Source organism: Haliotis rufescens, unplaced genomic scaffold (genome assembly GCF_023055435.1).
Source record: "Haliotis rufescens isolate VD_foot unplaced genomic scaffold, xgHalRufe1.0.p SCAF_2, whole genome shotgun sequence".
Taxonomy (NCBI): domain Eukaryota; kingdom Metazoa; phylum Mollusca; class Gastropoda; order Lepetellida; family Haliotidae; genus Haliotis; species Haliotis rufescens.
Genome location: NW_025963890.1, coordinates 4,152,523 through 4,180,129, shown reverse-complemented (window position 1 = coordinate 4,180,129; position 27,607 = coordinate 4,152,523). Strand labels below are relative to the sequence as shown.

At 41.4% G+C, this 27,607-nt stretch overlaps 2 protein-coding genes across 5 annotated transcripts; one reads left to right on the top strand and one right to left on the bottom strand.

The window, feature by feature from the left end:
* Positions 1–891: 891 nt before the first annotated feature.
* Positions 892–11,338, bottom strand: LOC124127060 (putative methyltransferase DDB_G0268948). 4 transcript variants are annotated; one of them, XM_046490517.2, is made up of 6 exons: positions 10,977–11,338; positions 10,275–10,422; positions 8,519–9,003; positions 2,838–2,932; positions 1,559–1,690; positions 892–1,120 (listed from the first exon to the last, which is right to left on the bottom strand). In XM_046490517.2, the coding sequence occupies exons 2-6, from the start codon at positions 10,324–10,326 to the stop codon at positions 1,012–1,014; spliced, it is 873 nt and encodes a 290-aa protein (XP_046346473.2). In that variant the 5' UTR covers positions 10,327–10,422; positions 10,977–11,338; the 3' UTR covers positions 892–1,011. The 4 variants fall into 4 exon arrangements, with proteins under 4 accessions (XP_046346473.2, XP_046346475.2, XP_046346472.2 ...); XM_046490519.2 differs by having other exon boundaries at positions 8,519–8,877; positions 10,977–11,334; XM_046490516.2 differs by lacking the exon at positions 10,275–10,422 and having other exon boundaries at positions 10,977–11,336.
* Positions 11,279–19,110, top strand: LOC124127059. The gene is made up of 5 exons (XM_046490515.2): positions 11,279–11,333; positions 11,927–13,773; positions 15,067–15,599; positions 15,871–17,071; positions 19,066–19,110. The coding sequence occupies exons 1-2, from the start codon at positions 11,279–11,281 to the stop codon at positions 13,282–13,284; spliced, it is 1,413 nt and encodes a 470-aa protein (XP_046346471.2). The 3' UTR covers positions 13,285–13,773; positions 15,067–15,599; positions 15,871–17,071; positions 19,066–19,110.
* The last annotated feature ends 8,497 nt before the right edge of the window (positions 19,111–27,607 follow it).

The window sequence follows — 27,607 nt, the reverse complement described above, 5'->3', positions numbered from 1 at the left end:
GATTTCTGCTATACATCCGGGTACTCACTGGGAAAAAACAATAACAAAGGCAACAACCAGTCCCGGGGAATTGCGTTAGATCAGTGCCCCTTTAACGTGAGTAATAATTAAAATACAACACTCATTCTCGTTAGATACCATCTGTACGAAACTCGTGAACTTTCTATGGTATGAGACCTCGCTTTCGCTCCGTCAGATACCATAGAAAATCCACTCGTTTCGTAAAAATGGTATCTGATGAGAATGAGTGTAGTATTTTCAGTACTATATATGCTAACATGCGTCAATAGGTGTGAGTATGTTGACAATGTGAATAACATGTTGTTTATGCGTATGTCACACAGATTTGATGTGTTTTATGAAATTTGAAAAGAGAACGACTTTTAGAAACTATGAACGGTTCAAGATTAAAGTTTATTTAAAGGTAATAAAACAGTTACCGAAAACACACGCCTGAATACAACCAGTGGTTTAGCCCATACACCTGCAATACATGACATGTAACAGTCAATGAGGGTATAAAATGGTTAATTCAAGATGCAATTTAACTGCACTCTTAGAATTTGAAGACGCCATGTTTTTCACGATTTACCTGCGTCACCCCTCGAAAACAACGATTTGTATATCCGGATAGTCGAAGGTGCCTTGAAATATTTTTCAGTTACATTTTGACGTGTCACGGTGGAGACATTTTTCACCCACGAGCACTCGTATGGTGTTATACCAACGACAAAAATTGAGCCACATTTGGGATTCGAAACCAACTGATGTTCTATCCTGGCCAGTCAGTTATCTTGGCACCCAATCGATGAACCTAACACGTTAATACGGTAAAAAAAAAGGTGATAAAACAAATATTGAAACAAAAGGTGAATCAAACAAAAACGGGCAGAGGTTTTGACTTTTATTTCAGATACGTATGTCACAAGCCAACAGTATAACTAACCCTTGACAAGAAATGCACCTTTAAAAGTGGCTCATTGCACACAAAACACAATGTCGTGTGAGGAGTCAAAGATTTGGTTTCCTGCATAGCAGAATATTGACGAGATATTTCACTTCCATTGCAGTGGATGTTCCTCGTGTTTCCTCTGTGCCACTGCGAAGTCGACTGCTCAGTCTGCAGTAAACATAACAATAACAATTCTCAGCTATTTTAACTAATATACTATAATATGTATATATAATATGTATCTTGTATGTAAAAGGATTATAATCGGAGTTTCGAAAACACCTTTCATCGTTTCCCCCATCCCCCATTACAGTAAACTACGTTTATAACGAACACGCTTATAATGAACTGACGGTTATAAGGAACTAGAATTAGAGCTCCCTTTGAGTTCGTTACATCCGTAGTTTACTACAGAAGGACATTCATCTTTTATCTCCATCAGGGGTTTAATGACTTTCATCAGTTCAATTAGCCTCTGAAAATATCGATACTTGGATACAACAAAGTTTTACAGTATTAATATTAATGTAATGAATTAACTGTCCGAATGAGAAATAAATATTTGCTTGAAGCATTCGTAAGTGTACAACGGATAAAAATACATACTTTTCTCCAAAATCCTTCAGTTTTGTAGAGCCTTGGTTCGCCTTCAGATACTTCTGCCAGAAGGACATTGTGGAGGTGAGTTTGATGAAGTCCTCCACTGTCCAGGACTTGGTTATGACAACACTGGTGTCACTGACAAAAAAGTGAGTGAGTTAATGAATAGTGTTTTATGTCGCTTTTTGCAATATTCCATCAATGTAACGGCAGGATTGGGCTTCACATATTGAATGGAACACTGTCGAGCGAAGGGTTTTAACCACGAGGCTACCCCAAAGTCCCACTGTAAAACAGGGGTTAAGAAAGAGGATTATGTTTTGTATGGATGGCTTTTAGAACACATGTACTCATAACAGTATTAATCATTCGCTCGTTTCGAGGAAATGCTATCACTGTTTCACGAGTGAACAATTCGTAATATTTTATGATCGAGGTGTTTGCCCTTAACCCATGATAGCTGTTGTTTGTTTGTTTGTTTGTTTGCTTGTTTGTTTGTTTGTTTGTTGTTTAACGCCACACTCAGCAATATTCCAGGTATATGACGGCGGTCTGTAAATAATCGAGTCTGGACCAGACAATCAAGTGATTGAACTCATGAGTATCGAGCCACCAAATTGGATACGATGACATGCATCAACCAAGTCAGCGAGCCTGACCAGCCGACATGTTGTATGTATTTAACCCAAGACTAAGAGGTTTATATATTAAAGAGAGGGTGAATTTCATTTGCAGATAAGCGTCGGAAAAAGCGAAACGTTGCCATGTTATGAGAATTTATAACAACCGTAGTGATGGCGTTTACGCTCTGAAGCGATAGACAGAGGAGAGTAGTTATTATAAATGAGAATTTGATATCACTACCTCTATTCTTACTGTGGTAAAAACATCACGCTTATGTTTCCATTGTGTTTAAGTTTGTTTAGGGTTTTTTAACGCCGCACTCAGCAATATTCCAGCTACATGACGGCGGTCGGTAAATAATCGAGTCTGGACCAGGCAATCCAGTGATTAAACTCATGAGCATCGATCCACGCAATTGGGATACGATGACATGCATCAACCAAGTCAGCGAGCCTGACCACCCGATCCCGTTAGTCGCCCTTTACAACAAGCATAGTCGCCTCTTACGGCAAGCATGGGTTGCTGTAGACCTATTCTAACCCGGATCTTCACGGGTGTTTAAGAATAATAATTCCTAAACAATGAATTGGTAGGGCTCACACATCAGGCTAAATGGGGCTGAGGCGGGAAATGTAAGTCAGTGGGATACAGATCTACTCACTGCAGCCATGTTCCATACGGGCACTCGGGGATCTCCTTCTTGTCCCAGATCCTTTTCACTTCGTCTGGGCGGTATTCTGACGTCGAAGCGTGGAACTAGACAAGACTCAAGCACATTAGAGAATTCATCAATCTCATTAAAATCAGATCTTAGTTCTCGCTATCGCTAAACAAAGATCTTAGGACATCCCATTATGGATCATCACGACCTTTCATCCGACCAAAACGTCGCTTACAAGATCATGAAAGTGGCACTCAGAATGTGTTTTCTTATCATGCAACCTCGAAGACGTTAACATGGGGTATTCCGAACGACAGTAACGACAGTAACGACCCGTACGACTGATTCCGTCAAAATTATCGTCCATCTCTCGCTTCCGTGGAATAAAAATTTGAATGGAGGAGGCGTTGCCCAGTACGTAGGAAGCTCTGTCACACAATTGCAACCATATATTAGACATTCAGGAATGTTCGTTTGTTCAATTTCAAAATTTGAATCAAGAACTGTGTCAACATATTTTTCAAGCGTAGTCTGAAAGGGAAGTCGCAAGGTTGAAACGAGTGCCGTAAAGTTCAAGAAAGCTGCTTTCTAATTGGCTGATGCACCACGCACAGAAGTCAAAGCAAGAGGATTCTCATGTATTTTATTAAAGCACTGCATGAAATTTCCGTTCGGCATATTTGTGTTGCATTTATTTTCTTTTATTTATTCATTAATTTTAACTTTCAGGCTATATTCAAAATTTGATGAGGAAGTATTTTGTAACTTTGATGCTGTGTTTTAAGTAGGATAATGTGCGCACAAATGGACATGCGTTACAAATAATGAAACTCGACAGCTTGGCCGGCACATGTATTATTTGTAACGAATTAGCAGTTAAAATATTCACTACACTGTTGGCAAACCGTGTTTCGTGTTATTCTTGGTAACGTGCATCTAGCTATTTGATATTACTTCCTGCATGCAGACTAGTTACAAAAATGACATTAAAACTTGATTTGGTGTCTTCCGTGAGGTTCTCATCGTAAAGCACGTGAAGCATGTCACTCTGTCCGTCTGGTTGTTTGGTATTTAACGCCGCACTCAGCAATATTCCAGCTATATGACGGCGGTCTGTAAATAATCGAGTCTGGACCAGACAATCCAGTGATTGACATCATGAGCATTGATCCACGCAATCGGGATCGATGACATGCATCAACCAAGTCAGCGAACCATACCATCTGCAATGTGGGCGTTTTTAATGCTGTGCAATAAGTAAAGTTGTCAGGTTTTTACTAAGAATATGTTTTTGTCATTTAAGTAGATTTTTTAAGTCAATGGGGATTTTATTATTTAAAATGAACATTTGTGTTCATTTTGGGCCTGACGATGTCCACTGCACAAACACACGGAGTCGCCGTTAGTTTACAAACTCACAATAAAATGAGAGGGATATCATTTTGACATGTTTTCACGAGTGAAATAAAATGTTGAGTTGTTAGAAATTTCATTAAATTCTAATTTTAGTTCTCACTATCGCTAAACAAAATCTGAGGACATCCCATCACAGGTCACGTCAAAAGGACCTTGCGCGAATTTTGACCGACCAATGAAATGACTTAACATACGATATTAGCCTGTCAAAAAGCTGCTTTCATGGCCGATACGTCACTAGTTTCAAAGTGGCGACTTCCATTCCAGATAACGCTTTGAATTGTTTATTTTATGGGGTTTTTTTACAAAGTTTCGATTCCCAAAAACATTCTGGAATATCTTATAGATGACCGAGAATGTATTTCAGTATATCCCACGGGATATGCAAAGTCTCTTCGGTTCGAATATTTATCCCATTGACGCAAGAAATAGAAGCAATTTTGACTGAATCACTCGTACAGCCCGTAACTTTCTGCACGATAATAAAACACTTTCAGACTGTCACTTTCCTGGTCTGGTATAAATAGGTCTTTAGCAACCCATGCTTGCCGTAAAGGGCGACTGTGCTTGCCGTAAAAGGCGACTAATGAGATTAGTGGTCAGGCTCGCTGACTTGATGGATGCATGTCATCGTATCCCAATTGCGTGGATCGATACTCATGAGTTCAATCACTTGATTGTCTGGTCCAGACTCGATTATTTACAGACCGCCATCATATACCTGGAATATTGCTTCAGATTCAGATGTTTGTATTTCTCCATAGACCGCCGACGGTGGTACAAGAGCATACATAAAGTGCAGAGATAAATATAATATGTACATCAAGAAGGCTGTGTGCATTTAGATTTACCATTCAAAGCGGTAAATACAAATAGTGCATATTTTGATAGACGTTTTAGCTTTTTAATGAAAACACATTTGACCAAGTTAAATATCTTCTAGGAATAAGTGAAAGTATTTTGTTATCAATAGCTTGAAATCGAAATAAATACTTAACCGCAAAAGAAACGTCACTCAAAGTAACATTGCATGAAAAGTTGTCATTTCTATACTTGGGTATTTTTTGTCTGAAATTTAACATGACCTTATCCGGAGAAATGCAATTTGATGATAAAAAAACAAAGCAGATGACAATAAAATCGATTGCCCAAACGCATCACGGCAACGGCCATGGTCACCCGATTGCACGAGAGTTTCGTGCAAATTGGGGGCGGTCGGGTAGCCCAGTGGTTAAAGCGTTCGCTCGTCACGCCGAAGACCCGGGTTCGATTCCCGACATGGGAACAATGTGTGAAGCCCATTTCTGGTGTCCCCCGCCGTGATATTGCTGGAATATTGCTAACAGCGGCGTAAAACGAAACTCACTCACTCCGTGCGAATTGAAATGCACATGCGTTCCTCCATTTATTGCCCTATAAAAATCCACCCAGATCCGATAACATTCATTCGTTATTGAATTGCTACCACATGCCAAGATTGACAAAAGCCCGACAAAAGCCGAAACTAAGCCCTTGGGCGATTGCAAGCTAGACAAACCGCCCGGTAAGTAGCCAATGCATTTCAAGTCCACGTAAGGACCATATACAGGCTCCAGCAACGGTACCAGACCACCATCACTCCACATGACCGACCACGTAGTGGAAGAACAAGGGTCACCACCCGACGTCAGGACCGTCAGATTGTGCGACAGCTTCTTCAAGATGGCTTTGTTACTGCTGCGGAAACTGCTTGACACACCAGCGACACATTAGTACGGACACCGTGCGTCGACGACTGACGAGCAGACACCTCCACTGTCACAGGCAACACCGAGGATCCATATTGACACCATGTCATCGCCGGGACCGTCTTCAGTGGGCAACGCAGCACTAGCATTGGCGCCACCTCTCCTCAGACGAGAGTCGTTACTGTATCTCAACAGCAGATGGCAGAGGGAGAGTAAGGCGACGCCGTGGGGAACTTTATTCGGATGCTTGTGTTGTTGAGAGAGACTCGTTGGGTGGTCCGAGCATCATGGTGTGGGGTGGAATTGGTCTTGCACAGAGGGTCGGCCAGGTGGTCTTCCAGAACACCGGTCCAGGGAGAGGCAATGGTGTCACAGAAGCTCGGTACATTGATCAAGTCTTGAGACGACACGCCATACCTCATTTGGCACGTCGCCGCAACCACGAGTTTCAGCATGATAACGCCCGTGCCAAAACTGTGAGAGCAACAAGAGACTTCCTCCAGCAGAATGGCATCAGAACCATGCAGTGGCCCTGCCTTTGCCATGTTTCATCTCTTTTATATGTCTCAAAGTATGTTTACAGTGTTTGGACAAATATATCTATCCATGGTGACGTTTCTTTTGCGCTTCAGTATAATGGAATTCATTTGCTATTGCTGGGGAGTTACATTATTCCAGCGCCCGTCTCGACTGGTAAATTGTGGTTATTAGTGCTAAATTTTAAGATCGGGCAATAAACAGATTTAGGTAAATGTACATAGAGATAGTTTTCAAATAATGGCATTTCTTTAAGATGTTTATAATAGAAACCTTTTGAACTCGACAATATTGAACTTCTCCAGGATTGTAGAAAATGATCGGTCAATATCCTTTCCGCAGACGAGACTAGCCACTTGGTGTTGAAATTACATGGCATATTTTATACTTGGGTCAGGCCACAGCTGCAGGAGCTTAATAGACATTCTAGATTACATAACCAAGGGTGAATATTGGAGTTTACGTGAGCATCCATCCTTACGAATTGATAAATTAGAGTCGAAAACTTATTTTGTAGAGATCGTATAATATGTCTATGCCAAAAACCTATAATTCTTTTAGCTACTCTAATATTAAGGGGGGTCCTGCCTAATTCGAAATAGACCATAAAAGAAGGAGTTGATAATTTTAAACCAGCCGCTAATTTAAGGAATTTTAAATGATCTTTTTCAACCATATTCAAACATTCAAATCATCACACTTCGGCGCCGTACGGTAAGATTGGTACCACCAATCTACCAAATGCTTTAATAATATAATTAAGTAGGACTGTTATTTCGGGATTTTTTCAGGAGACAGTACATACATTTTGTGGCATTCTCGATTAAAGTTTTGACGGCAAGTTCAAAGTTCCCATTTTTATAGAATTGTATGCCTTAAATAATCATAAATAATCTATTTTTTTATTTCGAAAATGAAGGAGGGGGGGGGGGGGGGTTCTCTTTGTAGTACCACTACCAAAAAACAACTTTAGTTTTAGATATGTTAACCGTTAGTTTCAATTTTCGACAGTATAAAAAAAAGTGAGTTTAATGAGGTTTGCAGAGATCCAGGATCGGTACCAAATAGAACTATGTCATCAGGGTACAGCAGTAACAGGAGCTGTACACAGAGAGTAAATGTTTCATCTGACAGCGTTAACTTGACACCTTGGCAACAGTTTTCTCTCAACCAGGGTTCTAGGTCGTAAAGAAATATTGAAAATAGTAGGGGAGATACATTTCCTCCCTGGCGAACTCCAGTGTAACTTGAGAAGAGGCTAGAAGTGTGTTTGCCTATTTGAACACATGACTTAATGGCACTATACACGTTTTAACTAATGTTAAAAATGTACACAGACACTATCAAAAGCTTTTGAAAAATCAATGAAAACGCAATATATTTTTTCTTTTTTCTTTTTTAGTATATTTATTAGCATATTCAAAACAAAAATATTGTCAGTTCTAGAAAATCCCTTACGAAATCCAGCTTGGGCTGGCGATAATATGTTATTCACATTTAATCTAGTGTTTAAAATACCAGTAAATCGCTTACCAAGACAACTCAGTATTGTGATAGGTTGATAAGAAGCAGGGTCTAGCGGGTCACCCTTTCTCTTGTATATGGGCTTGATAATACCAGTTGACCATGCATTAGGAGTTATACCCGTCGTGAATACAAGATTGAATAGCGATGTGAGTAGGGTCAGTAACAACTCATATGCATCAATCAAACCATTATCTATCAAATCTAACCCACAAGCTTTATTTCTTTGGGTGCGGCGTTAAACAACAAACAAACAAATCCTGGTCTGGTAAGCGACGTTTTCATTGGTTGGGTGAAAGGTCGACCTGACGCGCCCGGTAATGGGATGTCCTCATATCTTTCTTCAGCGGTAGCGAGAACTAAGATCGGATTGTAATGAGCTTGAGCTGCTGGAAACTGGCACCTAACTTAGACCTGCTCGATTGACACAACTCAACAACAATTTGCGAACGGAAGCTAGCCCACTTTAACTCTCACCTCCTCAACGGCTTCTTGGGCTTCCGTATTGTCCAGTTTCTGCCTGTGCATCCAATAAACCGCCAAACACCCTCTGGGCCTCAGGACCCGATCTACTTCCTTGTAGAAATCAGGAAGATCAAGCCAGTGTATAGCCGTTGCCACGGAAACAACATCCACGGAAGAAGATTCAAGGAATGGCATATCTTCACCTCGAGCGACTCGGAAGTCCGCGTTGCTCAGATGTGGTGTCTGTCGTATTTGTTCCCTGCTGACGTCGACACCGATGACGTGTTTGAAGACGCGGGAAAGTGGGATGGTGCTCTGGTGGCCTGTACCGCAGCCAATATCCACCGCCATGTTTAACTCGCAGCCGCCATCTTGAACATACCGCACTATACAATCCACGACTGCAGCGGTGAACGGTATTCGGTATTTAGCATAAGCTTCGGCGTGGTCTTTTTCCTCAAAATACCGAGTCGGCTGTTCGGACATTGTGCCAGTCCCTTAAACCCGTTAAAATACTAGCATCAGCCTATGTCCACGCACAACACACGTACGCAAACCGTTAACGTGACTGGCCCCACTGACTCACCTACGATCAACCGCACCCCCGTGTCGCATATTCTCCAAGACGTGACAATTTTGTTGAGCGAGAGATAACGTGAGGGTCGATACTAGGACCTATATTTTATGTACTAATTCAAGCTGACATAGATCAGCGAAAGACCGGCCGATATTCGATATGTATTTATGTAAAGTAATACGTTCATTCAACTTATCTTCTCAAGAGGGAGTCAATACACGAGGTGAACAAATACTGCCTTTTCGTATATAGACTCCCTTGCCAGTAATGTAAACAGTGTTACTCGTCTGGCCATCGGGTCTGCTCGGGAGTACTCGGGTTATTTCTCCAACATATATATCATGTGCTATCACGGACGTATACACAAGTCCGTGGTGCTATACATAACGAATAGATTCTCCATCGGAACTTGATAATATATTTTCATAACAACGAATGAACTGTTAAGTTTATTTTTGTTTTGTTTAAATTAAACATGTTGCAGCAGGGTTTCAAATATTAATTCAAACCGAATTAATAAAGTGGTCATGTATACATCAACATAAAAACTAGTTCAATTATGTTAAAGGTCAAACAAAATCATAATCTTACGTGTATATCGGAATCACATTAAGAATTGACTTCAATTGTTTTGCGTTTTTTGAGGTATAAACGGAAAAAACGGTGATTGTGCACACCTTTCATTAAATCATAAATTACTTGATTATTTACTGATTACTTACTAATGTTGCCTCTTAAAGGGAAGGGCCCTGTAGCCGGATACGCCATTACACCCGCACGTGAGTATAACCATGTATCTAGTTGTGATGTGTAGGATCAAAACCGAGGGAAAGTTTTTGATCTCACTTATGAACTGATCAAATAATATGATTTAGAAATAATTTTACTAATTGGTATTAACATGACTTCATTGATATTTACTGTTGAGAGTTTAACTGCAATACGCGGGGAGAACATCCGCGCGCTGCACGTGACGCACGTGCTTCAGGCCCGTTGTAACAATGAACGCACGTGGTTCAAGCCAGTCGAATGAATTCCACCGAAGAGGATGGACGCATACAGCGATATATTTCTGACGCAGTCAGTTTTTAAAGAATCGGCTTCCTGTGCTGAAGAAGACAAGGAAAGTGATGACTTTAAATTCCGTTTAGGAGATCCACTCTCCGAGCGTGAAATAACCTTACAAGTTACCGTCAAAAAACTGTTCAAGACGTCCGGTATTGAGGGCATGAAGATAAACCATTCCTTGAGAGCCACGGCAGCCACTCGATTGTATCAAGGTGACGTTGATGAACAAATGATTTGCGAAATTACCGGTAGGTTGATAACCATTTTAGTCCTGCAGTAATAAGAAATTGTTATTCAGAAAAAGTCATAACATATCAACAGGTCCGGGTTACCCCTAAAACGACCTATAATAGATGATACCAGCTATAATAGATGAAAAATGAGCTACAATACCATAGATCATTCGGTCTATTGCAAGGGTGAAACGATCAAAACAAGGGGGTGTGCCTTAAATGCGTACTTCCGCAAAGCGGTTGTCAGGCATGAGTACGACTGACAAATGCAAATTCATATTATGCACAGACGAAAACTCAGGCACCTACAAAATAGCGACTGTCGAGGTGTAATAAACCTCCAAATACACAAGCAATTCACTAAATACAAAAATAAACAGGTCGGGGATAACCACCAATCGGCGTATAATAAGCGGATCGACGTATGTGAAGACAATCACAGCGCAGGCCATGCAAGAACCAATATCCTACTATGCGCTAGAGCGCCAATTGAAAGTGGCCAAATGCCCGCTTGCGACAGAAATGACAATTCACCCATTAAAACTAGAATTTGACCACACATGGCACACAAATACACCCCCCGTCAACTTACTTGCACACATATCAGGCTCAACGACAATGTTATACTTCTGTTTGCTCAGTTTAATGCACATACACCGCTCAGCCGTACATCTGCAACGCCATGTTGCTCTGTACCGGAAGCAGTACTAAACGATAAAAGGAGATGTTGACTGGGAAATGAATGCACAAGCCCAAACAAACAATTTCTATGGAGGCCCAGTGGCTGGTCATAATTGAAGAAATCCGAATTACAAAATGAAATGGAAAATAAAACCGTTAAACAAATAAAAATTGAGGGGAAAATGGCATGGCAACAGTGTACACGAATAACACATGTTGACAACCATTGGTACAGAAAAAGAACGAGCAATCCGAGTGGTTAAGAATCGTCAGTAAAGGTGTATTTAAAGCCATGTCATGATAGGAAGTGTGTCTGACATCAAATTCCTGCACAGGAAAGGGTATGGAGGAACATAATCATTGTACTTATTGACATTGCTCATTGTGATATATTGTATTTGGAACTGTGATAACCTGAACCCCTAATATTATCTGTGATTGAAACCTACGTCAAACTGTGATCAACTCAACATCTGTGATTGAAATTATGTGAATACTGACTGTGATACTTCACGTACATTGTGATATAACATTTGTGATATCCGCTATATATATAACGATAAATAGTACGCCATATTGAATGTATAATGGAATGTGGGTGTACACAACATGACAATTTCGTCGGAGAAAAAACCTTTAAAGTGTACAAACTGAAATGGCGCAAAATCCGGCAACCTGTGATAACTTTCTTGAGAAAAAATGGGTGGCTGTCAACCACAAACAATAATTTGTGCACTGAATGTGCTAACTATGTGGAACTGAACCATCTGCCAAATGTATCTGATAACACCTTTCCCACAGCTGTCGACGTTGCACGTTGTATTTAATCCGGTGTCTACACCAGTGACGATTTGCGGTTAGTTGCTGTCGCACTTGGTAACACCCAACAGCAACAATTGTACCATGACGGCCAGATTGTGTCATCCCAGTACGGGGAACCCGATAACCTGAGCAAATATGATGCCAAGGAATGGTTGACACAACAGAACCCTGTTGTTTTTGCTCTGTTGCAATCACTTACGAATGTTAATAGTGATAGTACTGCCACTAAACATGCATATTTGGCTCGTGCCTATGAACACTTGTATGGTGCAAGGAACAGTAATGTAATATGCCCGCTATCGTTCGCCATGAACCTGTTACTATATTATGTGACAGGCAGTAAAGTTGCCTGCAATCTGTCGGCCAAGACAAGTCCATCTGGCTCTTACCAAACCATACTAAAGTGGATCAACGAACAAGCTGCCGTGCCTGTAAAATGTCCCACAGCAGGAGATATCATTACATTTTTTGACAATAATCAGGTGCTGGCGAGGAATTGGAGAGTTAGATACGACGCCAAAGCCATGGTGAGTGTTGTAACGACATTGCTACACATATTCCCACCTGAAACTACGTTGCAGACAACACCCCATCTCAGTCCATGCAACTGGTTGACGTATGACGTCATAGCTCTGCAGACCACACTACCCTCTTTCATATCTCCGTCTATGGATGTCTTTCGTCATTATCAAACAAAAGTACTAACTGTAATGTTGGACAAAGTCCTTGCAGAACAAGGTGCAGATGGCGTGAGTGACAGTTTTGATTGTGCCGTGCTGCCTGATCCACCCACAGCCATGGATGACACCCATTACACGGTGAGTCGGGATGACGATACGTCAAAGATCAGGATTGTGAGATCAAATAGGACACCAAACAAGTATGACATTGTTGAGGCTGGTGAACTGTTCCATCCAGATCTAGTAGTAGGTGAGCCCGTCATAATAAATCCATGTTCATACATGTCAATGGAGGTTGTGCTCCGCAGGATTTTGGAAGATGTTGGTGTGGGAATTTCTAGATCATGGTGTGTGATTGGATGTGATGGCCTTCCGTATAACCTTGCTTCGCGTGTGATTGACAACCATTACACATGTTCCATCTGTAATGCCACCGATATTCATGGCATGTCTGACTTACAGAAGCATCTGGATTATGACCATAACCAACCATGTCACAATCCACAGGAACACCGGACGTTCGGAAATATCTTATTGCTCCCAGGACCCGGACACATGGAAATCAACATGGCAAAGGCAAGTTTTAAGTTATTGTGGGATGTCATCCTTAAAGATCTTGGCATCATGCTGGGTTTCAGGACAATTCGAGCCCAAGACGCGTGCCGACATGCCACGGATCATCATAAGGCTTGGCAGATGCTGGAGATATTTCTGTAGGGGACAGGAGCTGAGCTTCTCATTCCATTCATCAGAGAGTGTAAGCAACATGGCAGGCAGGCAAGTGTGACTCTATTACATTCATGGCTATCATGTGCTAAGAACAGGAACTACCTTTTCATGGCCGATGTCACCTTTACATATATCATGGCACTGTTTCTCTTCCGGTGTGGCATGAGAAGAGGAAATGAGAGATTGATTACAGAATCCTATGCACGTTTCTCGGACCTGTTCTATGGCCTACACATGACGCAGTACCAGGAACTCACACTTCGGGAGCATCATGTCAGGTACTCTAGTCCACCAGAGGTGAAGGACTTCATCGAATCGCATATTTCTATGTCTGCGTCAGGGAAGGATTTCAGGGGTGAAGGGGGAGATTTCGTTTTTGAGGCCAAAAACAGACGCATACAGATGTGGATGCCTCCGGGACTTCCCACAGAACAGCACTGACAGAGAATATGCCGCAACATAGATACCTTAGACCAGGTAATAACCCTTCATGAAACACTTAATCGATTATATGCAACTATTGAACAACGTGATATTCATACTGACAAAACAGTAAAACGCACAAACCAAGGTACTTGAAAAACTCTAAACGTTTCAATAGATGACATATATGGCATTTTTACAATTGACTGTATTATTCATATTATGAAACGTTTGTAATGTATCATGCCTAACTACGAACACCATTCATTTGTTGTCATTTCGTTGGTACACACTGCAATATATTTTTAAGGTTTCGTCTGAATATGTACATACTGTCCTTACAACAGTGGAACTACATTTATACAGCCACAGTATCAATTTTTATTTACTTGCCGCTTTAACATATAAAGGTAGGGGGAATAACTGCTGTTTAAGGATCAATACTTATACAGCTGCGTGGTGTTGATGTGCTGAGGATCAACTTTCCCCATGTAAGGGGAGGTTACTGCTGTTTAATTGGCATTGAATAATGAACTCCGTATTTCCCGACACTCGGTTTTCAGTTTGTGCGCATATTGTCATGCATTTTCAAGAGTTGTATTCACCTGAATAATGGCCCTTCTTGAGTAAACCATAGGCTTTGAAAATGTATAAAATTAATAGTAACAATAACAAGAGTTTAGTAGCAATTTTATTACAGTGTTGTGTGTCTGTGCTTATCACAGTAGAATGGTATTTTTCTCATTATGCTGAGGTGTTTTTTTGAAACACTGTAACCATAACAGAGGAAATGCACCCAATAATCACAATTTGGGGCATCACATCCTCCCCATGGTCCCTTTTCTGTGTCGCCATCACCATCTCTTTCAATATGGCAAATGGCACATTTATTTGCACTCGATTGTCGAAACATGGAAACTGTGGTTTGTACATGAACTGATGTGGTAGTTTTCCTGTTAGTGGGTGAAGGGAAGGGGACGGTAACGCCATCATCGGTTGTTGTGTGTGCTGGAATCCCTTGTGTTTCCATGGGTCCATGTTGTTTCATCTGTAAGAAATATTAATATGCATATGTCATATGTAACAATGACTGTTGATTGACGTTGACTGGAAATAATACATCTGTTTACTGGTTGATATGCTTTACTTACGAGCAATTTGTCGTACTTAGATTTCAGTTCATGTGATCCATACGACCAATTTTGTTTGGATGGCGTCACGATGTATAGGTAGGCCTCCGAATGTGTCCGGCTCACTAATTCGTCTACCTGAAACATTTCAATTTGTAGTAATACATGTTTACTCTTACTTTCACACATCAGCATTACATCAATTATGTATTTACAGATCCGATCACATCTGTCTAAGATGTCTGGTGGTGCCCCAGACGACACCGATGATGTCTATCATCCGAATCTGGACAACGAGAACCGTCACTGGCGTCATCGTGTGCGACAGTCTGGGTATCTGGCCAAGCCTGCAAGTGCAGTTCCGCACACGTCCCTCTCAGGACAGCCCCTGGACTCTGAACTCTGTATGTTTGCAGGAATGTGTGTTAACAACAAATCTGTGTATGTTAATGCCATTGTGTCAGGCCAGAAACTGGGATGCGTGGTTAAGCTACCACGGGTTTTCATTTTGGCAGGGGACCGTGAGAAGTCGCAAGATATCACCAAGAGGACAAACGCCGAACTGGTCGACATGGTCACAGCGGAAATCAATCAGATTGAGGACCTTGGATCGAAGGATGTGGCAGCATCTCTGCGTAAGGACTTTCACCGCCATGGCAGGACTGGCACTAAGTCTGTGCTGCTCACATTCCTCCGTAATGCCAGCGACATCCTGGGAGGCCTTCTGGAAGTGATGGATTGAGACTTCAGGTAATGTATGCTTTTACATGGCCATTAATATTGATGTGTGTTTCTTTACATATGTAATGTTTTACATTGTGTTATCATACCTTCTTCATCAGTGTCCGCTTTCTGGAGCAGAGGGTGTTGGATTTCTTTTTGGCGTCACTCACAAATGTTGTAGGCATTGGTCCCTTGTAATGATTTTTCACCACTGTCGGTTTTTTGGCCTGTGTTAGTCGACGTTTTTTGTGTCTGTAGGTTTCCGGCATCTGTTAAAATGTATTTTCTATATTTACAGGTTCCTCAACTGCTTGACCTGCACGCCACTCACATGCAGTGCCTTCATGATTCATGCGCCATCTGTGATATTACTTCCTCAGTGTATATGGAGTGACAGTGACACTAGCGTACCCTGAGTCATCTGTGATATTACTTCCTCAGTGTATATGGAGTGACAGTGACACTAGCGTACCCTGAGTCATCTGTGACATTACTTCCTCAGTGTATATGGAGTGACAGTGACACTAGCGTACCCTGAGTCATCTGTGATATTACTTCCTCAGTGTATATGGAGTGACAGTGACACTAGCGTGCCCTGAGTCATCTGTGATATTACTTCCTCAGTGTATATGGAGTGACAGTGACACTAGCGTGCCCTGAGTCATCTGTGATATTACTTCCTCAGTGTATATGGAGTGACAGTGACACTAGCGTGCCCTGAGTCATCTGTGATATTACTTCCACAGTGTATATGGAGTGACAGTGACACTAGCGTGCCCTGAGTCATCTGTGATATATTTTCGTGGCAATCTACTGTGATATACTTCATTGTGTCGTGTGATGTGCAATAACGATCTATGGTTTTAACTTTAAACCCGCCTTTGCCGGTCCCAAGCCCGGATGTGAAAGGGTGAGCGTTGGACAATACTTCCTATGTCTTGTTCATAAAAGTGTATTTATGCTTCCATTATCAGGTGCTGTTTCATGCATTATTTCTTTGCAGTTTACTGTCTTCTCTCACCTCTATGGTATCTTTGTCTTGTCCACTAGCCTCCTCCTGGTGTTCCATGGTTTCCTCTCCGGTTAGTTGCAGTCAGACACACTTCCTATCATGACATGGCTTTAAATACACCTTTACTGACGATTCTTAACCACTCGGATTGCTCGTTCTTTTTCTGTACCAATGGTTGTCAACATGTGTTATTCGTGTACACTGTTGCCATGCCATTTTCCCCTCAATTTTTATTTGTTTAACGGTTTTATTTTCCATTTCATTTTGTAATTCGGATTTCTTCAATTATGACCAGCCACTGGGCCTCCATAGAAATTGTTTGTTTGGGCTTGTGCATTCATTTCCCAGTCAACATCTCCTTTTATCGTTTAGTACTGCTTCCGGTACAGAGCAACATGGCGTTGCAGATGTACGGCTGAGCGGTGTATGTGCATTAAACTGAGCAAACAGAAGTATAACATTGTCGTTGAGCCTGATATGTGTGCAAGTAAGTTGACGGGGGGTGTATTTGTGTGCCATGTGTGGTCAAATTCTAGTTTTAATGGGTGAATTGTCATTTCTGTCGCAAGCGGGCATTTGGCCACTTTCAATTGGCGCTCTAGCGCATAGTAGGATATTGGTTCTTGCATGGCCTGCGCTGTGATTGTCTTCACATACGTCGATCGGCGTATGTTATATACGCCAATTGACGTATAATACGTCGATTGGCTTATTATACGCCGATTGGTGGTTATCCCCGACCTGTTTATTTTTGTATTTAGTGAATTGCTTGTGTATTTGGACGTTTATTACACCTCGACAGTCGCTATTTTGTAGGTGCCTGAGTTTTCGTCTGTGCATAATATGAATTTGCATTTGTCAGTCGTACTCATGCCTGACAACCGCTTTGCGGAAGTACGCATTTAAGGCACACTCCCTTGTTTTGATCGTTTCACCCTTGCAATAGACCGAATGATCTATGGTATTGTAGCTCATTTTTCATCTATTATAGCTGGTATCATCTATTATAGGTCGTTTTAGGGGTAACCCGGACCTGTTGATATGTTATGACTTTTGCTGAATAACAATTTCTTATTACTGCAGGACTAAAATGGTTATCAACCTACCGGTAATTTCGCAAATCATTTGTTCATCAACGTCACCTTGATACAATCGAGTGGCTGCCGTGGCTCTCAAGGAATGGTTTATCTTCATGCCCTCAATACCGGACGTCTTGAACAGTCTTTTGACGGTAACTTGTAAGGTTATTTCACGCTCGGAGAGTGGATCTCCTAAACGGAATTTAAAGTCATCACTTTCCTTGTCTTCTTCAGCACAGGATGCCGATTCTTTAAAAACTGACTGCGTCAGAAATATATCGCTGTCTGCGTCCATCCTCTTCATTGGAATTCATTCGACTAGCTTGAACCACGTGCTCTCATTGTTACAACAGGCCTGAAGCACGTGCGTCACGTGCAGCGCGCGGATGTACTCCCCGCGTATTGCAGTAAAACTCTCAACAGTAAATATCAATGAAGTCATGTTAATACCAATTAGTAAAATTATTTCTAAATCATATTATTTGATCAGTTCATAAGTGAGATCAAAAACTTTCCCTCGGTTTTGTTTGGGAAGTATGCCCTTGGCCTCGGGAAAGGGGGTCGGGCCTATCGGCCCTCCCCCCTTTCCCTCCTCCGCGGGCATACTTCCCAAACAAAACCTCGGGCGCGGTTTTGATCCTACACATCACAACTAGATACATGGTTATACTCACGTGCGCGTGTAATGGCGTATCCGGCAATTGACGTATAATACGTCGATTGGCTTATTATACGCCGATTGGTGGTTATCCCCGACCTGATAAACCCACAAAACGCTGAAATGAGCCTACCAAACTCACACGAAGCACACATGGATAGCCGACATCTGCAATGGGTTACTGTGCATGACCGGATGTCTGGTGAGATATCGTATTTTCCGCAAAACAAACAAATAATAGTCGACAACAACAAATTCTATGGTGATGTGTAGGGGACAAAATAAGAAAGTAGATAGGAACAGATAATATTTATTGCCTTTCCGTGGATTGCAATAATTGCCCCATGGAGTAATGTCATTGGTCGAACAGAAATACACAAGTCTCAAGGCGGGGTATTTAAAGCCACAAAATATCAGATAACATACTCATCCCATGAAAAAATGGAAAAGTCTGACACGGAATCCGGTGAAGCAACTCCATCCACAACAGCAAGCAAGGTAAAGAACTTGATCTGAAAAATAATAGTGATAATCAGAAAAAAACATACAATAAAATATTTGTGACATAATCAACATTGTAAGGCGAATACGTGAGGTTGAAAATATATTACCTGATTAAAATGAAAATAAGTCCCTATTGTGACGACTGGAAGCAACGCCATCACTGCAGAGGGCCGCCAGAGGTTGTACGTTATTAACTACTGATCACTTCATAATGTCCTAACAAAGAAATGTTCCCAACAGAAAACGGCATTGTTTGAGCCAAAGGTAAGCAAACCCTTGAATCCCCGTAAAAATGTAAAAGGACAACCCGCCAGAGCGAAAATACACCAACGTGGGAAAAGAGGAAAGACTTATGTGGATGACAGCAAAAAAAGATCAAGTGCGCTGTACATGCGGAAAAAAACATTTTTCAAAAAGGTAAGTCCTGATGACACAATACAATGTGCCAATAAAATGTGCAATGAAAACAAATGAATTGTAAAGAAATAAGTATAAACATACCATTGGTATCGAACACATCTGTCAGGTTTTGCAGTACCTCTGCAACATCACGCAGGAATGTCAACAAGAGGCTTTTCCTACTGTCCTTGATGTCCCTGTGGTAGGTTAAGGACAGGGCATCCGCCACATCCTCGGCACCCATGTCACGGATCACCTCAATGTCCCCAAGGATAACTGATTTAATGTCCTCATTTCTCCGGCGGCTGATGTCAAAATATTTATCACGGTCTGTGTTAAATAGAAAGACAGGTTCCAGACGATGGATGCGACCGATATCCTGGGAAATCACAAAAACCTGGCAATAATCAGTCCGGTTCTTCTTGCATTTTGATGCAAAATGTACAAGATCCCTGTCCACTGGGGTACCTGACAATGTGACGTGGACACCTTGCTCCTGGGGACGGGACAGGTAGCCATTCTGTCGAAGGTGTCTCCTCCACATGTCAACCTCAGTGGACAGGTCCGTTACATGCATGTATTCGGTTTCGTCTGGCAGCTGGATGTCCAAAACATGCATCATCTGTTGTTTCATCTGTTCCATAAAAAAATGTATATATTGTCAACAGGGTATGGAATTAGCCAGTTTAACTGGAGCCGAGGTATATGCCGAGGTAACAACTCCGACCCATCAAGCATTTCACTGGGGCACGCCAGGCATGCTCAATAAATACAAGGTGAGTACATACGGCAATAATATGAATACAAATAACAAATTTAGACATGTGTACATGACATTTATTCCGTATGTAACGTACTTACATATATATTCATAACTGAATACTGTGAATTAATTATGTTCTATTTATAGGGAGAAAACACCACCACGTGCAAGTCACCCGAGACAACAGGGGCTAGGTTCCCTTCTCCTGGGGAAACTACCCATCACAGGGAACAGCAGACTGACCTGTCCCACTTTAGACAAGCAGAAGAAAATCGCTGTTCCCTGTGTGGGATCGAGAGGGATGGGCCGGGGGACGAAGAGAAGGGTCCCTGGGTCGGGTGTGATGGTGACCAGTGCATATACTGGGTACATTACAGATGTACTGGCCACTATGTGAAGGACAAGGACCTCAAAAAAATAAAAATCAATACCATTCTATTGTCCACGGCATATTCCATAAAAAGATTGAATACAATGTACTTGTTTGTTGTTAATTTCATTGTGGCTTTGGGGTAGGGGTGGTGGGGACAGACACGGGCGATGACGTTTAGTAAATGTCTCATATTTACTTACATTCTCAAGTCTGTCAATGTTGTGGCATATCCTATCCCATCTCGTGGGTGTTGGTAGGCCAGGGGGCATCCATCTTTTAATGCGGCGGTTGCTGCTTTCTAAGATAAAATCACCCCCTTCACCCTTGCTAGGATGGCCAGAGACAGACATCGATGTAGTGCGGTCAAGGAAGGCACGCACATCTGTTGAGGCGAGGCGACGGGTATGGAACTCTGTCAGGACAGAATGTATCATAATATATTGCAGTTCATACTTACGTTTAAAACATTAATTGCAAGGGGAGATAATTCAAATGAAGCGTTAATTGTAATATGATACTATCGTTAAATGGCATGAGATTGTATAATTATTTAGAATGAAAGTGTAGTTTTTAAGTACCTGAACGTTAGTTCTTGATATTGTCATGTTGAGGCCGTAGTACAGATCACTCACACGGGTTTCACTCTCCCGAGCATGGTCCTGGTTCCCACGCCTCATTCCAGCTCGGAATAGATATACGGAGAGTACATACGTCAGGATGGAATCGACCATGAAACTATAATTGTCATTCTTGACAGTAAGCATCCATTTGGCATATCCGTCTGCTGTTGGATTGTGTTCTCTGCGGATGGCATCTCTGACATATGGTAACAACAGTTCCCTGGTTGTTCCCATGAGCAGGATCTCAAGTGTCTGCCACGCCTTGTGGTGATCGGAGGCGTTCTCACATGCAGACAATGCCTTTGGTGATCTATACCCTAGCATACCTGCCAAACCTTTAATGACCAAGGGCCACAACAACTTAAATATGGCACGAACCATGTTGATTTCCTTATGGCCGGGACCGGGGACAAGTAACAGGCGACCAAATGCCAGGTGTTCACTAATGTCACAATCGTGCAGGTTGTGTGACGTCACCATGTGTTGTCGGAAATCATCTGACCCACTGCAACACTCCTGACATATGGCGCACTGATACGTTGAGGCAATTAGTCGGGAAGCCTATCACACCCAACCACTCTCCACTGTCTACCACCCCCTACATTGGTCTCCACCATAATGTGCTGTAACACCCGTTTGCATGAATCGTAGGAACAGGGATTTACATGAACAGGATTTCCAATGATTAAGTTTGGTTTGGGCATGCTGATTGTTTCACTAATTTCATATTTTTCCGAACATGTGGTTTTTTTAGTGAACTGTACCTCATCATCAACATTTTGTACCTCATATTCTACCTGTTTTACGTCACTCTTAATTTCTGTAGGTGGGACATCAATGCCATCTCTTAAAAGGCTACAAATCTCTTGTTCAGAGAGGACAATCTTAATTTGTGCATTCAGGAAGCGCATCCTGTGTTCCCTGAACACCCCAAAAACATCCCTTGCAGCTATCATGGCGGATTTGGTTTCTGCAATAGCAGCTGGTGTGTACACTAACCACTTGTACGGGCAGTACTAGGGAGAGGTTTGTAGAGACGTATTTAGTTGGGGCTCCATATGCAAGATGGTGGTGATGACACTGATAAGGGCCTTGCAGTCATAACGGACACGCCAATTCCTTGCAAAGACCTGGTTATTGTCAAAAAAAGTTACCATATCCCCAGATTCTGGACATTTAATGGGCTCATTGCCAATTGTGTGAAGCCATTTCTGAATAGTACTGTACGAGCCACAAGGGCTTGAGGCTGCATTTACACTGCATCCACCCTTACTACCTGTCATGAGATATAACATGAGATTGAGCACAAACGTTAGTGGGGCCACAAGTCCACTTTTACATGTGGATAACAACTGCTCATAGCATCGCACTAGCCTGCCCATTTTTTGTGTCCCTGATGCATCATTTACACCCGTGGCACCCTTGAAAAAGGCAACTGTGACAGTATTTCTCTTTTCTAACCAGTCTTTGCTGTCAAAGGATTGTAATTTGGTCATATCTTTTTAATCTTGACCAATAGCATCTGCATCTTCCAATAAACTTTAAGTTTGGGATTGTCCAAGTGCATTGGCAATTACAGTCAATTCATCGGTGTCATATCGACCATCCACAATGTTCTGTGCCACATCTTTAGCATTTAACTTCTCACATGTTGGCACAAAATGTTCTTTGGCATATTCATAACAGGCTTGACATAAAAAGTTCTGGGTTGGCGTTAAGAGATGCCTGTCCCTTAGGCTTTGTATGACTGCAACTTTGAATTTCTTGCATTTCCTGATGTTTTGTGGACGCAAGTCTGTGCGACCAAGTGTGAATTCCACATGATTGATACAAGGACAATCCATAGTTACCCGTACGTTGCAGCGTTGTGGAGAGATGCTTTTATCTGATATTTTGTGGCTTTAAATACCCCGCCTTGAGACTTGTGTATTTCTGTTCGACCAATGACATTACTCCATGGGGCAATTATTGCAATCCACGGAAAGGCAATAATATTATCTGTTCCTATCTACTTTCTTATTTTGTCCCCTACACATCACCATAGAATTTGTTGTTGTCGACTATTATTTGTTTGTTTTGCGGAAAATACGATATCTCACCAGACATCCGGTCATGCGCAGTAGCCCATTGCAGATGTCGGCTATCCATGTGTGCTTCGTGTGAGTTTGGTAGGTTCATTTCAGCGTTTTGTGGGTTTATTTTTGTATTTAGTGAATTGCTTGTGTATTTGGACATTTATTACACCTCGACAGTCGCTATTTTGTAGGTGCCTGAGTTTTCGTCTGTGCATAATATGAATTTGCATTTGTCAGTCGTACTCATGCCTGACAACCGCTTTGCGGAAGTACGCATTAAAGGCACACTCCCTTGTTTTGATCGTTTCACCCTTGTAATAGACCGAATGATCTATGGTATTGTAGCTCATTTCATCTATTATAGCTGGTATCATCTATTATAGATCGTTTTAGGGGTAACCCGGACCTGATTAAAGAAATATTTTTTTCCAAACCAGTAAGATGCTCTTTTTTATTTATGATATATATGGTAATAATGGTGTTTTTGGAATCTGTAATAGTTTTTAAGTGTATTTGTATGCTGTATGTGTAATACTTTCAGTAATCTGAACAATTTGTTTCAGGACATCGGAGCGACGCCGTTCGAAATTACAAGAGAACTTCTGACAACCAAAAGGCAACGGTCTCTGACATACTTAGTATTTTGAAAAAAATGAACTCGCCATCACGTGAAGAAGCTGATCCAAAAAGAGCAGATGACCAATGACCTGAAGACAAACTAAATCGAACTGTGACGCTCAATTTCAATTTCATCTAATATTAATAAATAGTTGAGCCATGTTCTGTTGGGTATTTTTCATGCAGAAAGGTAATTCAATACAGAGGGTATTTTTCGGGACAAAAACCAGGCTTTCAGTAGAAAATCTCCCGGGATTTCTTGCAGAAAGCTCGGGGCTTACCCTAGGAATGCCCGGGGCTTACCCTGGGAATGCCCGGTAAACTACCAGTAGAGGTTTAGTAGGTAAAAGAAGACCCTGGCGAGACAATAGAGTGACGTCACTAGAGGTTTAAAATGGATGATAGGGATTTAGTTTACTTATGTTGTTTTGCGTTTGTTGAGGTATAAATGAAGATTCTCCTGCGATGCTAGACGGGTAGGGCGTGCTTGCATCAGCTCGCAACTCCATCCACACATTGCTTCATAACAAACCAGCCTAGTGTGGCAAAGGTATGATTAATTTTAGTGGAAACCATCATTACCTAAATGGCAAACTGTGTACCATAGTGAGTGAGTTGGGTTTAACGCCGCTTTTAACAGTATTCCAGTTATATCACGGCGTGTCGGCTTGTGGGAGGAAAATCCGAAGTGATGCAGGTCTCAGACGTTTACCACTTCGGTGAAACCCATGAGCGCGGGTATGGTGCTTACAAACCTAGAAACATTATCGGGGCGAACCGGGATTCGAACCCACAATCATAGGTTTCTGGAGTGCCCAAGGGACGCATCGCGGCGCCTTAGATGACTGGGCCACCCGTGCCCCGTGTGTACCATAACGTCTACTGATGTATTCATAGTAAAGATGCGTCAGTATTTATTACATAATCAAAGTGTTTTCAATGCAGTATATACATGCCTTCGATAATAACTTGACTATGCCAAAATAGGTTGTTCCATGATAATTGCTGAGTATTGATAGTTACAAACCATGGCAAATTTTATACCATAATATTTATCAAAACACTCTGAATGTAACCTATGGCAAAACCTATGGTATAGTTAATTTGCCACAGGTGACATTCAATCTAAAAAATCTATCAAAATGAGGTTACCACTAAGTCTATTTCATATAATTAATTTAACACACTTCGACTTCAGCATCATAAGTTGTAACACTATGAACATACTAGGATTTATGGGTGATGGATTGAAGCAAATGCCACAAAACTGATTATTTTATTTTTATCCCCCATGTTTTATTTATTTTTTCCTGAATACAAAAACCATTCCATCAATTATATAAATCCATCACTTCTTATTCAAAATGTTGGGGGGCGGTCGGGTAGCCTAGTGGTTAAAGCGTTTGCTCGTCACGCCAAAGACCCGTGTTCGATTCCCGACATGGGTACAATATGTGAAGCCAATTTCTGGTGTCCCCCGCCGTGATATTGCTGGAATATTGCTAAAAGCGGCGTAAAGCCGTATTCACTCACTCACTCACTCAAAATGTTGGGTGGCTTCCCACATGATGTTACGGTCTTGGTTCTTGAACGTGTGTTCTGAAATAGCGGATTTCAGGTCTAGGTTGTTGACAAAGGTCTGATTTTTTAATCTGGTGTTGAGGGGTCTGAGGGTTTCTCCAATGTACTGGATGTATATATAACAGGAATATTGCTGAGTGCGGCGTTGAACAACAAACAAACAAAACTTCTTGTCAGTGTTTTCATCACCATTTTAAAAGTTTTATTTTTTAACATATAATTTTGTTTGTTTGTCACCTGTAACAAAACGATAAATAAATGGGTGGTTCTGGTTAAAGTACCCACTGTGGTTAGGCCAATGGTCTTATCAAGTGAAGCATTAATTTGAATGAGGAAAGATTTGTTTGTTTGTTGTTTAACGCCGCACTCAGCAATATTCCAGCTATATGGCGGCGGTCTGTAAATAATCGAGTCTTGACCAGACAATCCAGTGATTGACAACATGATCATCGATCCATGCAATTGGGAAACGATGACCCAGTGGCCCAGTCGTCTAGGAGTTGCGTCCCTTGGGCACGCCAGAAACCTATGATTGTGGGTTCGAATCCCGGTTCGCCCCGATTATATGTTTCTAGGTTTGTTAGCACCATACCCGTGCTCGTGGGTTTCACCGAAGTGGTAAACGTCTGAGACCTGCATCACTTCGGGCTTTCCTCCCAAATTAAGCTGACACGCCGTGATATGACTGGAATACTGTTAAAAGCGGCGTTAAACCCAACTCACTCACTCACTCTGAGGAATGAGGGGCCCGATGAAGCGAACGTAAAATATTGCTTTCCCTTCGTGTTCTGCAGCGTCACTGGGCTCAATTAATGCTGCATAAATGTGCATCCGACTATGTGGTACCTTTTTTATTCCTCTAAATAATTTCAAATTTAAAGGCTTTAATGGACCTGTATCATAATTATTACAGTCCATACGTAAGAATTAAGTCTTTTTTTTCACTCATATAGCACACAAAAATAAATCACTTATTTTTTTACATACTCTTAGCTGATTCCTCCTAAACGGTGATCGACCATGTGGTCCTTTACCGGTAGCCTTCCCCATAATATATTTAACTTGTACTGTAGGTTTCTGTCAGGTTCTAATCTGGTGATATAGAGGGCCTCGAGGTCACCTGGACATTGTGGTTCAGTCGTATTTGGCATTCGCAATGTTCATGTGAAGAGTTGCGTCCCTTTCACACGCCAGAAATCTATGCTCGTGGATCGAATCCTGTTTCATCCCGATTATGTTTCTAGGTTTGTCAGCACCATACCCGTGCTCGTGGATTTCATGAAAGTGGTAAACGTCTTAGACCAATCTCATTAAAATCAGATCTTAGTTCTCGCTACCGCTAAAGAAATAGCGAGATATTGTTAAAATAAAAATACTTTCATTCATCATGGAAATGTTCACTCTCATGTAATATATATTATCATTTATTTAGATATGTTTCGTGTGGCATTTCGTGCTATCGCCTTTTTCTTTCAAATAATATCACAGACGGTATTATATTACATCATAATGTCCACTTCATTTACAATTATATAAGCTGTGTTATGAATCCCCAATATCATTCGTATTGGGGTAAACCAATAAATAAGTAACTTTTGAAACGTTTACCTCCATAAACGCAAACACATATTAAAGTCAAAACTTATAAATAAATAAGTTAACAAAAATAACTTCACAGACTGTTTATTTAATTATAAACACACAACACTCGACAACAATACGAAATCAGTGAACAATGCAATAATATAAGGGTAACGCTATTTTTCAGGGCATTATCATTTGTAGAAGCCCGAGGTTTTCCATTAACTGAAAAGACCGAGGGCTTCTGCAAATGATAATGCCCTGAAAAAGAGCGTTACCGTTATTATAGCTAAAATGGATGGAATTTATTATCAAATAAAAAGAAACAACATCGGTTTTGAAACATTTACTGCAATCAACACGAATGTCACTGACCACATTTTACAAATATGGAAACGTCATAGAACAAACTAGATGACGTCACTATAATACGTGCCGTCATTTTCTCTACCCTATGACGTCACCTAACAACGGGCTTGATAATGGCCCGTCGTCAAGCAATATGAGGGCATTATCAAGTTACAGTGGCCCGCTCATTTCTGATAACGTGCGGGCGGTTTAATGATAATTCTATCCATTTTAGCTATAATAACACAATAATAGCACAATAATAGCATAATAATATAATAATGCAACCAAAGCCCCGCCCATCCTATTATTAGCCAATCAGGAAACAGTAATTTATTAGACAGGCAGACAGTTTTAAGGCCTGATATATGGTCAAAAGTACATATACAATGCAATAACTTCAGCTTCCATTTGAGAACAATAC

Bases quoted from the DNA above. Each gene is read 5' to 3' on its own strand.
- LOC124127060 (XM_046490516.2), bottom strand. From the start codon at position 11,037: ATGTGCATTAAACTGAGCAAACAGAAGTATAACATTGTCGTTGAGCCT. The intron at 1,691-2,837 runs GTGAGTAGATCT...CTTTTTTGTCAG, and splicing joins CCGTATGGAACATGGCTGCA to TGACACCAGTGTTGTCATAA. The intron at 1,121-1,558 runs GTATGTATTTTT...TGTTTACTGCAG, and splicing joins CTGAAGGATTTTGGAGAAAA to ACTGAGCAGTCGACTTCGCA.
- LOC124127059 (XM_046490515.2), top strand. From the start codon at position 11,279: ATGTTGACAACCATTGGTACAGAAAAAGAACGAGCAATCCGAGTGGTT. The intron at 11,334-11,926 runs GTCAGTAAAGGT...ATTTGCGGTTAG, and splicing joins AATCCGAGTGGTTAAGAATC to TTGCTGTCGCACTTGGTAAC.